Genomic DNA, 13,833 nt, shown 5'->3' on the forward strand with positions numbered 1-13,833 from the left:
AGGAAAATAAGATTTATAATAGCTCTACTATCTATAAGTGTATTTAGCTACTTACCTTTAATTCTAACTTTTAAGTTTAGGTATATTTATTATTATTTATTAACTGTAGTTTATAAAGCTTTTATAGGAAGTTTATTTTCTTCTGCTTTTTTACTTATCTGGCGCTCTTTTATAGATAGTAGGTTTCTTTTCCTTATAGATAATTATAACTGTATTTACTTTTATAATAGTTAATATTATTAAGGCAATTATATTATATAGCTAATTTATATTAAAATTCTGCTTTTACTTTCTATATTAATTGCTTTATATTATTATTATATTGCAGTGCTTTATCTATTTAGCTGGTTTTAAGGGTGTTATTTTTTTCTAGCCTATCTACTTCTATAATAGCTTTATAGATATCTTTATTTAGGTTTTTTTTTTCTTTATTTTATTTTTACTAGATATAGTTTTTCTATTCTATAATTTATTTAATATTCTAAATATAATTTAGGGCTTATTCTTAGGTTTTAATATATACTATAAGTTTAGTTACTTAAGTCCCTCTATATCTTTTAGTAATTTAATATCCTAGGATATTAATAATTAAGTAAGATTTTTATTCCTTATATTCTCTAATCTATACTAAAAAGTAGTTATTTATTTCTTTTTCCTGCCTATATTATAGGCAGTAATATTATATATATAATACCTAAAATATCTATTAGTAATTTAGATAATTTATATATTTTTTAAGGTCTACTTTAATTTAAATTTCTTCTTTAAGTATTATTAAGTCTTTTACTTTATCTTTTATATATAACTAAATATAAATAGTATTATCTTATTTTATAATTACTCTTACTTTAGCTAATTTAGTATATTTAATTATTTTACTAAACTATACTTTATTTCTAAATTTATTAAGTTATAGTATATATTTTATATTCTAAATATTTTATCCTATTTTTCTTTTAATTTTTCTAGCTTTAGATTCTTAAGTAAGTCTAGAGGCTTCTATATAATTTAAATCTTTATAGTATTAATTAGGTTATTTTATTATAACTCTTATAGAAATATTATTTACTGCTAAATAGGGTTTATACTAAATAGTGCCTCCTTCTATTTTAAGAGGTATTTCTATTTTCTTAAATATTTATAATAATACTTTATTTATATTTTTATTAAAAATTAAGTTAGTATTAAGTTTATTATTTAGGTTAAGATTAATTTTTTTTCCCTTTCTAACTATAGTAATAGATCTTCCTTAAGTAGTTTATATATTTAAACTAAATATAGGTTTCTATTATTAATTATCTTTATTTTTTTAGTTTTTTTTATTTTTCTTTTATTATTTCTTTTATTCTTTATAACTAAAGTTTAATTGTTTTTTCTATTTATAGATTTACTTAACTTCTTTCTTTTCTTCTTTAATTTTATTTCTTTTAATAAGAATAAGGCAATTTAATATAAATCTTTACTTTAATAGAATTTTAAGATAGTATATATTAAATATTTCTTCCTTACTAAAGAATAGGTTATTTATATAGAAGAAATCAGGTAGTCCTAATCTATTATATCTAGATTAAATTATATTAATAGTTTAAATAGCTATTTATAGTTTATTATTATCTTTATCTTTTTTAATAGTATTTACCTTTTTACTTTCTAGAATATAGAATACTAATTTATACTTTTAGTTAGTCTTAATAGGGTTTTTATATTTAAAGTCCTTATAACCTTTCTTACTGCAATTCTAGTAAGTAAGTTTTAATTTATCTTTAAGTATAATTTCTATAGTTATTAATCTAGATTTAGTTCTATAAGAGATATTAATATCTTATTATCTTTCTTAATTTATATTATAGTAGGGTTTATTTCCTTATTATCTTTAATTATATTTATTATTTTAGGTTCTTTAGGTATATTAATAGTTATTAATTTTTACTGCTATCTTAATATACTTAACTAAGGTATTAGATTTAAGTATTTTATATAATTCTATTTAGATAGTTTCTTTAAGTCTATTAAAGAAAAGTGATATAAAGATATTTTAATCTTAAGGTAGCTTTAATATTAGCTATTAGTATTTTGCTATATATTTAGAAGCTAATTTAATTTATCTTAAGGACTTAATATATTATTTAGTATATCCTTTTTTATTAACTATTCTAAATGCTTATTTAAGTATATTTTTAAATATATTAAAATTATTATATAGCATAAATATTTAAGGTTATTATTCTGTTTTAGGTTTATTAATATAGTCCTCTATAATAGGTTAGAACTATTATATAGCTATACCTTTAAGGCATTCTGTAATATATATAGTTTTAATAAAGTCTTTTCTAAATTAAGTTAAATAGTAGATTATAAAGGCTTTATATTAAGTAAGGAATATAGCTAGCTTATTAGAGATTCTATTAAATAGTTTAGGTAGGTTAGGCTTAAGTATTTCTCTAGTATCTTTACCTATTACTGTAATATTTATAAGGTTTTATATTTCTTAAAGTCTATTTTAGTTACTTATTGCCTATTAGGCTTAAAGATTTATAGTTTCTATAAGTATTTAATAAAGCTTAGCTATTTTAATAGTTATATTAATAACTTACTATTAAAGTTAAGTAACTTCTTTATTTTCTTCTTTAAAAGAATTATTATTGTTATCTCTTATAATTTAGTTAGTAAAGAGGTAATTAATAGAAGCAGTATAATACTATTAGGCAGGTTAGACTGATATAGCTATTATATTTATATTACTTAGTATAATATAATACAGTCTAAATAAAAGCTATTAATATATAATAGTTAGTTCCTAACTATAAATAAACTAAACTATATTAGGTTTATTATTAGCAGATTATATAAGGTATAATATTAAGCGGTTTATTAAAGTATTATATCTCTTAATAGTAGATTTAATATATATTAGACTTAATTAATATAAAGAAGTTTTATTAATAGCTAGTAAGCTAGAATCTATAAAAGTGTAAATAAATATATTTTATATATACTAAAGTATCCTCTAGTAGGGCTAACTATAAGTAAGGTTATTATCGGTCTTAGTGTAATATACTTCTAGACTGCTATTAGTTTAATATTAGTCAGTTTTATATTAAATTAGTCTATTATTAAATATACCTCCTAATAGTTAATTTAGGCAGTTATATTCTTATTAGGTAAGTTTTATAGGTCCCTTAAGATATATATAATGTAAACGCTAGGGTTATAATAAATTTGCTTTTTGACCCTTATAATAGAGCTTTATATGCAGTAAACCCTTTATATTTTTCTTAAGAATAAGAAAGTTTTATTTTTATTTTTCTATATTAATAATTATAAAAATTTTTAATAATAAAATAATAAACTATTAATAAACACTTTCTATAAATAGTATATTTAAAAAACAATATATATGAAAAGCTTATGCCTTTATTAATTAAGGGCTTCTTATTACTACTTGCTTATTGTGACCTGGCCTGTCCTTGTTACCTATGAAACTATTCATTTGCCAAGGATCTTTAAGACATCCTTTAGCCAATTAGACCCCTATGTGTCGCTTAGGGCGACGAGAAGCAAGGGGTAATGGGGAGCCCCTGAGTTAACTTATAATAAGATAAAGAAATGTATATTAAAACCCTATAATTTGAAATTGCGCCAATAGCTCTCTAGGGGCTGGCCCGTAATTAAAGTCTGTTGATCATAATATCACATTTAAATGAAGGAAAGATGCTAAAAGGGGTCTGGAAGCGGCACTTAGTTTTTATTGGAAGCATTCTTCGCCTTCGCTCAGGAGATAGTGTGAGTCCATCGCTAATTGAGGTTTTCTCAAGTAACCTAATCTCAGCACAGGTTATCCCTGCTAAGCTTGCTGAGCATGGCTACCAAAGGCGATTATGCGTCAGCTTCTCTCCTGTAGTGGTTGGTGTGATGACAGAGAGACAGAAGGAAATTGAATGGATCGATTGGGGTAGGGTTAGTGTCCGAAATATGCTATTATTAATTGCGACTGGTCCAGTAGATGTCGCTTCTGATAAAGGAATGCTGGACACCATGATTCACGGCAGTCCTTGGAGCCCCCATGAAGGTGAGGGAAAATACATGCAAATACCCGAAAGAGGTTCATGGATGGATATTTTCGACAGGAAAAGATGGCTCTAACAACTTGTAGCCACGTTGTGTGCTAAAAGCGGACATATCGATTACTTTCAGACAACCCCATTTTATATACCTGTTACTGAACCCAGATAACATCTTTGACATAGAAGTAGAGGTACTAGAAGACGGTGGAGGCTTTGATTATTATGTTTATGTTGTAAAGAAATGTCAATAACTTCGGAGCTCTCATAGAGTATGGCTCTCATAAGAATATGTTAGGAGGCAGTTTACTTTTAATGGGCATTTGAGGAATGATACTATGACAAACACCGATACAGTCCAATATCAAAAGCCAGTAAATTAGGAAACATCACTTCGGGTAACTAAAAGCCAAGATCTGCGTTCCTTTATCACTATAAAAAAGACAGTCTTTTATCCATAGACATGCAGTCAGCAGCTACTAAAACCTCGCGAAGGATCACCGCATGTATACACTCCTTTGGACTACCACTCAGCACTGCTGGTTGGCAGTACCCAGTTCTCATTCGCGATACGCTCGACCTTGAAGCTTAATCACTCATTCGATAAGGATTTCTTCCTCAGTCTCCCATTGTTCCTCTTCCCGCTTTTTCTCATCAACCATGTATTTCTCATAAATGCCGTAGTACGTAAAAAAAGAAGGTACAATCCAAGGGACCTTCTCCTCGCAATGTCGAAATACCGTCTCGCGACTTATCTTGAGAGTCAGATAATTGTCGTTGAAGAACTGAATATGTACCGGCTCTTCTTTTGTTCCCAAGTTATGAATTTTGGTGCTACAGTGCTCTGGTGGCGCGAAATTGTCTATCTCACAGACAGTGTCTGCGAGTAAATATATGTGCCCGGAGAGCTTTTCAGCTCTTAGCGTCTGAATCTGTCCGCGATTGAACTCGCCATATTCGAACCTGCTGCTAAACTCGATGTACATCGAAGGAGAAATCTGATAAGGGCAGTGCTTGATGTTATCGATTGACTAGAGCTTGAACGTTTTCATGAGGCTGAGGTTGAGAGGAGTAGACGTCTCCTCAAGGGATTGCGCCTGGTTGAGCGCGCCTTGGATTTCATTGACATAACGCATCTCGAGTGCGATATCGTTCTTAGTAGCCAACTCTTCATATGTTTTCCAAGGTCTCAGTGCTCTTCTGTACTGTCTCCAAACATCACCGGCTTTTTCCGCATCCTCGTAGACTTTGATCTTCTGAGCTTCCTTCCTCCTCTCCTCTCTTAATCTCTCGTTCATTCACTCTCTGAATTTCTCATTGTATTTTGTCACTCTTCTTTCTCATCTTTTCATCCATTTTCTTCTGTGCGCACAATTCTCTCTTGCGAGCAAGCCGGTCTAGCTTCATCTCAAAGTACACCATGTCATCGCGATCGTCTTTGTCGATATCCTTGTCCGGATCTCGACCTTCCACGTCTAAATTTCTGTGATATTCGCAAATTTCTTCGGTGCCATATTCACAGCCATTTCTAGAGGCGCAAGAGAAAGTGGAACAATCGGAAAGATCCTCATCAAAGTCTTCAGGGCGTGGGTCGGCGTTGTTGTCGAACAAATTGGTTTCTCCACGGTGATAGCGGTCTCAAAAGGCCTTGGACACGATAATACCAGCTTGGTCTAGATTTTACAGCCGAAAACATTGTATGATCGATTGTGGGCGGAGCTAGGTAATGAAAAGATGGCTCATGAGATTGTGATAACGTTCAATCAAACACATGAAGCGACAAACGACGCGACAAACGACGTAACTGTACGTTATATACTCAGACCTTAGAGCGGATGAACGATAGCCCTCAAGAATGGCATCATGGGATGGGATTTGCCGATCGGCTGTATGCGTCCGTGGTATGTCCAAGGAGGCGTACGGCATTCCACAACAAGTCCTGGGCGAATGGTTTGGTGGTATAATACTCCCTTAGCATGCTAGGCATGTTCCGTCCGAGCTACAGATCGCCGCGTCTGGGAGTGGTCCAGGGTTCGATTCCCTGTTCGTCCATTAACGGTGGTTGAATCCCGCCAGCATCCTCATTTTTGCCCTATAACAAGACGCTGACGTTTTTGTGTGTCTGTACACGACTTGGCCATGCAGCATTACGTCTGGCTCCGAGTTGAGTATGTAACCTTCCGTGTGATCGCAACAACCTTCGGGCTTTTCTTTCGCATATTATTTGCGGGACAAGGAAATTTGAGTCATGAAAATGAGGGCACAGTGGTGACGAGACGCAAATACACTATTGATGGCCCTGTTTGAGTTTCGTATAATTACATGAAGCATACAAAGCTTGATCATGCAACGCAATTGCGCGATAAAGTAATGTCCAGTAACTAACTGAGACCAAGACGCCTACTCCTTTGATCTGGCATCATCGGTCGCCCGCTTCTTATCACCACCATCAAGCCACCCAACATCAGTCTGAAGAAAGAAGCTCTCAGTCTCAGCGCCAGAAGGTTCACGCTTCTCAGTCTGATCACGCTTCACAATTGGAGTTCTCTTGTCGATTGAAGCGCGCTTCTTGTCTCCGCCATCAAACCACTCAACGTCTGTTTGCAAGAAGAAGATTTCAGCGTCAGCATCAGCTGGAGCACGCTTTTTGGTCGAGGTCTTTTCAGAAACGGCACGTTTCTTATCACCGACGTCGAACCAAGCGACATCAGTTTAGAGGAAGAAGCTCTCGGCTTCGGCCTTCTTGGAGAGTTGGCTATTGGCAGGTGTAGGTGCTGCCAAAGCAAGTAGGCGAGCGTTGAGTGCGAGAATATAAGAGGCCTTCATGTCGTCAAAGCTTTTGATTCTTGTTTTCAAAATACGTGATGATAGTAGAATAGAGTTTGTTGATGAATGATATCGCTGTTGCTTGCCTGTAGAGTTCTGTGTTAATGATGAGATTATATTCACCTTTGACTCTCATCATCTCGGTGTAATTCTGTTCCGAAATTGACGTTATATCCCTTTGATATATCCTTTGAAAGCAAAAGTACTCTCGTCATCTGCGGGGGAATGTCACGTTGTGCTCATAAATCGACATACATTTCGAGAATTGAGGTAACAGCTCGGATAACGGAAGCCGGAAAGCTTCCTATGGCACCTGTGATGAGTGTGCATGAAGAGTTTTGTAGACATGGTCAAACTACATTGTGTGCCGACTCGTTGGATTAGGTTTTAGCATACTCCTACGAAGGATTTCCTAGTGCTGAAAGTCCGTAGTCAGTATTGTGACTGATGAATAAAAGCTCGATCTTGCATGCGTCTTGGCACAGCCTAAATCCTACAAGAGGGGATAATTCTATGAGCGACAACCATCTACAGAAGCACAGTGATCTCACCGGCATAGTACGTCGCGAACGTAAGTGAGGGCTCGGCGTAGTGATGACCGAAGGATAGGATAAGATGAGTTGCATGTCAGCGCTAGAGCAACACGGAAACCCGTTCATGTGTGCCATATAACGAGTGACATTTGTTTGTTATGTTTTGCATTGTCAAGTTTAGACTTGCTAGTCCTCTGACAACAAAAATGACGCGGTCTTCCCCGGAAAGCCGGGAGAGTCCTGAATCTCATGATCGGCTGTTGAAGAATGGTGATGAACACCTGGATGACTCGCGAGATTGGGAAACACGAGTTGAGCAATCTTTCAGGCAGAGGATTCCCAAATGCATGTTTGCCATTGCGTTTACATCTCTCTTACTCAACCTTCTTCTGATTATCTCATTTCTGTGCCTGTGGGCGAGAACAAGATCACCTTTACCTCCCTGGCCTGATACTCTCTATTATATGATACCGTGGCATAACACTCCTCGGAAACTTTCCTAACTTTAGAAGCTCCAGCACAGAGCGCAGTCCAGTACGAGATAGTCACCTTCAATTCAGATTTCCCCGAAGACCAGTAAGTGATTGTACTTCACCTTGTGACGAATCATACCTAACCAAACTCGTAGCTCGGGAACGACAGACTACTACATTACCAGTCTTGATGTATACCACCAATTGCACTGCCTCAATGATATTCGGAAGATGTTAAGGGACTTCAACTCAACGGAAGGGGGCCTGGGCAGGTTACAAACTATGCACAAGTTTCACTGCATTGACTCGATTCGACAGAGTCTTATGTGCAATGCTGACTTGAGTCTGATACGTTGGTATTGGGCACCTCAGGTTGGGAAAAACCTTTCAAATGCGACTACAACGCATATTTGCCGGAAATGGTCAGTAATTGAGGAGTGGGCGATGAGTCACAGGCTTGATCAGGATGGTTATGATCCAAGAACGCACATCGAGCAACAGGATCGGCTGAACAACGTGGAACCGCAAACCATTTTGCGCCTACACTTCTGCATAGAACAAGCGATTAAGACCTAGGGTCCCTTGATAGTCCAAGGCCCAAGTTACCTATCTAATCTTCTATAGCGCCCATCATAGGATAAGGCCATCAGTGCTACAAGATCAAAATCAGTTGCTTCATTTCATTTTTGTTCACACCGATTAGCAAGCTTCGATCGAGCGTACCCTGTAGCGACATGGACCCAAACTCTGGCGGCTCTGGCATAACAAATAATCCGGTCGCGTGGCCCAATGGCAAGGCGTCTGACTACGAATCAGAAGATTCTGGGTTCGATCCCCAGCGTGATCAGTTCTTTTTGCTTCTTCTATGGCAAGCTCTTCTTTTTGCATCTGTTAGTGATTCAAACTTAATTCCCGGCTCTATCAAGTTCTTGCACCGCTGTAAGATTCCCAGAACTTGCTATTGACTTGCGACTTCTTAGCACGCTACGGCACGGAATTCATGCATGTCTTGCAGTGTAGGTTCTACAACATAGAATTTTGTTTGGCCAGCGTTATATGCAGCTTAGTAAACCTCACTTATGATTTGTTCCTGAGTTTTCGTAATTACGACTCTGCGATATCTGAGTTCGTTGGGATTATTTCGGTGATGATCAAGGCCTCGGAATTGGATATCTACATTCTATGGTCAGGTCGGAATCAGTCCCGGACAACAAGCCTTTATCGAAAAAACGCGGGGTAGGCTTCACCAATGACTCTCCCCTGGTGATGATAGCGACTACCACGCTAGTCAGCATCGCCACGCGCACTTTTTTCCCCAATGCAGCACGCTAGAGGCCTAATGCCTGCCGCGTCTGCCGTTACCCCAGACCAGGGGTTCCGAAGCATGATAACCGAAACGAAGATAAAGTTCCGAGCACGCTCTTGTTATTCTCCCTCTCACAGACATCGAATTGGAAATCAACATGTCTCTCGATATGGCATCTCCTGCAATTGACAATGAGAAGCATCTTGGTTCGCAGAACCAAGATGAACAAAACTTGGAGCGCCATGGCTATGTTCAGCAGACAAAGGTATGAGATACTGGTTCCGAGACGTGTGGGCGTGCTGACTGGTCATGACAGCGCAACTTCTCTCTTACTGCCATGGTTGCGACATGCGTCAACCTGATGGCAACATGGGAAGCATTATCTAGGTTCGATACCTGTCGCTGTTGCTGCTTGACTCAAACTGACCTTTCTCTGAAGTACACTTGCTGCTGGGCTTGTCAGCGGAGGGGCAGTATCCCTTGTTTACGGCGTCATCGTGGCCTTTGTCGGATCACTCTGTTCTGCCAGTTCCTTAGCTGAACTGGCTTCCAGGTAAGCTAGCTCATTCACATTCTGTGTAAATGCTGACGCGTTCATCCTTAGCTATCCTACCGCTGGTGGACAATACCACTTCGTAGCCAAGCTGAGTCCGAAAACGAGCCGACCCTTGACCAGCTGGCTCGCTGGATATATCTCGTGAGTAATGCTCGAACCTCGACAGGAGACGAAAATGTAGACTGACAGGATGAAGAACGCTAGGCTGGATAGCCTCTGCTGGCAGTGCCCCCTTTCTTGCCGGAACACAGATCCAAGGCCTCCTCGTCCTCAACTATCCCGATTCCTACGTCTTCCAAAGATGGCATGGCACGCTACTCTTCTGGGCCGTCCTTCTCGGCTCTGCTTGCATTTGTATCTTCTGCAGTAACAAGCTGCCGCTCATCGAGAAGCTGACCCTCGTGCTACACGTCACCTTCTTCATCGCAATCATAGTCACCATGGCCGTGACTTCACCGACCAAGCACTCGGCCGAATGGGTCTTTTCCCACTTCGAGAACAATTCTGGATGGGGAAACGACGCCGTGGCTTGGAGTATAGGACTTCTCAGCTCTTGCTATGTTCTTATCGGCTATGATGGTGCCACACATCTTAGCGAGGAGATGAACAATGCTGAGATGGGTGTACCCAGGGCCATGGTTGGTTGCCTCTTGGTTAACGGGCCTTTGGGTTTTGCCTTCCTCCTTATAATTCTCTTCTTTATGGGAGACATTTCGGCGGCTTTGGCTACACCTACAGGGTTTCCTATTATCGAGATCTTCCTTCATATGACCGGTAGCGTTGCGGCTGCTACTACCATGACCGCTATGATTACTGTTATGGCATGCTTGTCAACAGTTCCTCTCCTCACAGCGGCGGCTCGCATCATGTGGGCGTTTGCTAGAGACGGAGGTAGGTCAGTTTGATCGTTATAAGTTACAGATAACTAACAATTCATTACACAGGTCTCCCATTTGCTGAGCGTATTGCAAGCGTTGACAAACGTCGACAAATCCCCACTGTATCCATTGTCGTCGTCAGCTTCCTGCTTATGTTGTTGAGTCTCATCAACATTGGTTCTACGACAGCTTTCAATGCCATCCTATCCCTTGCGGTCGTCAGTCTACAGGCCTCATACCTTCTTCCCATCATTCTGTTAATCTGGCGGCGCTTATTCCGCCCGGATACTCTGCGCTGGGGTCCTTGGAGACTCGGTAAAGCAGGCCTACCCATCAACATCATTGCGGTGATTTATCTCATGTATACCTGCATCTTCCTTCTTTTCCCTCCTTATCAGCCGATAACCCCGGTGAACATGAACTATGCACCTGTTGTATTGGGTGGTGCTCTGGTGTTTGGCTGCATCTATTGGCCGCTGAGGGTGAGCAAGCGGTATGTTGGCCCACTGACAGACGCCGAAGTTTTGGAGGGAACACTACACTAGTTTACTTTGATGAATGCGATACTGTCTTTCGATGGATACGGGTCAAATCAGCTGATCCCTGGCTGTGTCACAATATACGTAATGATTACTTGATATCTCAAAACACGATCCTTCACTTGGTGATTCTGACAGTGATTGTGGTTCATTGGTATGATAAGCCATTTGACTGCCCCTACCACTATTTTACTGTTATCTCGCCAAACAATATGGTAATCTTGATGAGGTAACTTAAGATTCGCCTAGGTGGCTGGTGTCTAGGACGTCTAGCCAATCCCAGCCAACCAATTGATAACCACATGACTTTGATCAGCGGAACCCACTTCCGATTTCCGACTGTTCACCTATCTCATATCTTGGACCCTTCTTATCTTGCTGACAAGCTACCAGGGTCTGTTAGTCCCATTACTAAGTATGGAAAATCCCCTGTATGACTCGGAGAATCAGGTATTGATCTTATTGAACATTTAGGGTTGGCAGCTCTCCATGGATCAGTCTACTGCTTCTTCGGCATCGACCCGAAGGCGACAGAAATTGAGGAGTGAGTTTGGCCCTACGATTTGAGCAACTTGTCTGCCGTACCTCAGCTAACGTTGCTGAAATGTGAAGGCGGCTGCGTCACTTGTAAGAAACGCGTGGGTACAACATCCTTGCCTTGGATGACTTTATTAATAGGTTGCTAAAAGTTGCCGCAGAAGCTGAAATGCGATGAAGCAGAGCCTGCTTGTACTCGTTGCGTCAAATCCAATCTGTTATGTCCTGGCTATAAACGTCCAGTAAAATGGTCGACCAAATACGAGATTGACTATGGCATCCATTCATATGCTGGCCCTGGCTCAGGGCCCTCGTCTGGCATTGGCAATTCACCATCTTCTCCATTTGAGACCGATAATGCCCTTGTGCTGTACTCTCCCCAGGAGGAATCTTCCAAACTCTTAACACACTACTTCGCATCAGCATGTCAGGTCCTGTCGTCTTTTGACTCGCCCAGTAACCCTTACCGCTCAGATCTGCTTGAGTTTATTCGAAACTCCCCCATTGTGTTCAATAGTGCCTTGAGTGCATCGGCAGCCCATTTAAGCCAGCAAGAGCGAGACACATCTTTGATACCTTTGACCTTCCAGACGGAAGCTATTTCACATATATCGAGGGAGCTCGCCGAAATACACAGATTGACTCCTCTTCCCGCCTCAACGGCACCAACGATAAAGGATGACTTGATGTTGGGTATAACTCTCATTGGCATGACCTCTGTAAGTATTTTCACTCAGCGATGCCTTCACGGGGCTTACTTCTCAACTTACAGAGCTGGCATGATCCTTCTTCTCTCGGCCTGTGCCATTTTCATGGTGCTCGAAAAGTGTTCAGGATTTGGATGAGCCAATTCAACCTCACGGACCTTCAGTTTCCGTCTCACCGCGTCCAACGCTTGATCGTTTCATCAATGGTCTATTGGGAAGTGATGGCCTCTTGCTTGATTGATCAAGAGGTTAGCGCACTCTCATATCTCGACGTGTTCTCCGTTCTGCCACCTTCGACCTTTTGTCATCCGTGTCCATGGACCGGAGTCGGCACGAATATTTTGATCAGCGTCGCCAAATCTATGGCATTAGTGCGGCAGAAACGACGTCTGATCTCATACAATTATTCAACGAAGGATTTTATAGAGGTATCAAGCCGCACCGTCGATTTACTCAGCCAAGCTTTTACTTTAAGTCTGGACATAGACCACTGCCAAATACCAACTCCTGCAACGGTACAGAGTACGGGCGACTACAGGACTCCGTCAGATCATCTCTGTAAGATAGCTAAGTGCTATCAACTGGTTGGTCGCCTTGAGCTTGATCGGGCATTCCCCGAAGTCGCACAATGCTTACAGGATGACCAAAACCAAGGCACAATACTCTCACGGCATATTTTAGAGCTTGCAGTGAAGATATTAGAGATTATGAACACGATTCCCCAGGACTCCCGAACCATTGCCATTCAGACCATTATATTCCTAGCAGCGGGAAGTGCACTTGGATCAACTTCAAACACAAACACAAACATCAAAGTGTTAGTGGCAAACTGGAGGAGATTTGTACTTGAGAGGTTGCATAGGTCATTCTTGTCTCTCAAACTTCAGACGATTAATCGGGCAGCCGCTGTGCTTCAGAGGGTCTGGGCACAGATGGACTCAGTGGCCCTGGAGGGGCCTGATTCCACTTCTTATGATAGGAGTCCAATTTTACGCGTGCATTGGATTGATGTTATGAAAGAAGCTGGGCTGAAGACTATTCTAGGATAGTATAAGAGAATTGACTGCGTCCCTTTCTCGCCCTCTCGGCAGACTGACCGTGCTCCAGTTCGCTTCACGCTTATACTCATGCAGTATCGCGGAAGTCCGAGAAAGCAGTTACACGTATGAAGCTCGGAGAGTCGGACAATGGATAAGCGTTATGAGTGAAGGACTTTCGGTCTGATCAAAGTCCGAAGGCTACCATTGCGTATCACTCCCTCTCGGCTGCCGGCTTGATGATAAGGGAAAATGCCATCGAGACCTTTGGAATAGAGTTTCCAGGATGTCTCTCCGCACGCCAAAGAAAGATACAGGTGGGGGACATCGCACTTTTTTTCTGTAAGTGGAAAGGTCGTGGTCAATGGCACCGTAGACTT

At 39.7% G+C, this 13,833-nt stretch overlaps 4 protein-coding genes and 2 non-coding genes across 6 annotated transcripts; 5 read left to right on the plus strand and 1 right to left on the minus strand.

Moving 5' to 3' along the window:
• Positions 1-3,711: 3,711 nt before the first annotated feature.
• Positions 3,712-4,143, plus strand: FPRO_12179 (uncharacterized protein; the record flags this gene model as incomplete). The annotated part of the gene is made up of 2 exons (XM_031221733.1): positions 3,712-3,783; positions 3,835-4,143. The coding sequence occupies 2 exons, from the start codon at positions 3,712-3,714 to the stop codon at positions 4,141-4,143; spliced, it is 381 nt and encodes a 126-aa protein (XP_031087263.1).
• Positions 4,144-4,657: 514 nt separating this feature from the next.
• On the minus strand, positions 4,658-5,047 carry FPRO_12180 (uncharacterized protein; the record flags this gene model as incomplete). Its single annotated transcript, XM_031221734.1, has 1 exon — positions 4,658-5,047. One exon carries the CDS (start codon positions 5,045-5,047, stop codon positions 4,658-4,660), a length of 390 nt encoding a protein of 129 aa, XP_031087264.1.
• A 955-nt stretch (positions 5,048-6,002) lies between these two features.
• Positions 6,003-6,113, plus strand: tRNA. Its single transcript has 2 exons — positions 6,003-6,038; positions 6,078-6,113. It is a non-coding gene; the product is annotated as a tRNA-Ala (tRNA).
• Positions 6,114-8,668: 2,555 nt separating this feature from the next.
• Positions 8,669-8,740, plus strand: tRNA. Its single transcript has one exon. It is a non-coding gene; the product is annotated as a tRNA-Arg (tRNA).
• A 616-nt stretch (positions 8,741-9,356) lies between these two features.
• FPRO_12181 (uncharacterized protein) lies at positions 9,357-11,178 on the plus strand (the record flags this gene model as incomplete). The annotated part of the gene is made up of 6 exons (XM_031221735.1): positions 9,357-9,464; positions 9,516-9,586; positions 9,639-9,752; positions 9,804-9,896; positions 9,952-10,646; positions 10,700-11,178. 6 exons carry the CDS (start codon positions 9,357-9,359, stop codon positions 11,176-11,178), a joined length of 1,560 nt encoding a protein of 519 aa, XP_031087265.1.
• Positions 11,179-12,448: 1,270 nt separating this feature from the next.
• On the plus strand, positions 12,449-13,611 carry FPRO_12182 (uncharacterized protein; the record flags this gene model as incomplete). The annotated part of the gene is made up of 2 exons (XM_031221737.1): positions 12,449-13,464; positions 13,524-13,611. 2 exons carry the CDS (start codon positions 12,449-12,451, stop codon positions 13,609-13,611), a joined length of 1,104 nt encoding a protein of 367 aa, XP_031087266.1.
• Positions 13,612-13,833: the final 222 nt, after the last annotated feature.

Source organism: Fusarium proliferatum (assembly GCF_900067095.1).
Source record: "Fusarium proliferatum ET1 genome assembly, contig: FPRO_scaffold010, whole genome shotgun sequence".
NCBI classification, from domain to species: domain Eukaryota; kingdom Fungi; phylum Ascomycota; class Sordariomycetes; order Hypocreales; family Nectriaceae; genus Fusarium; species Fusarium proliferatum.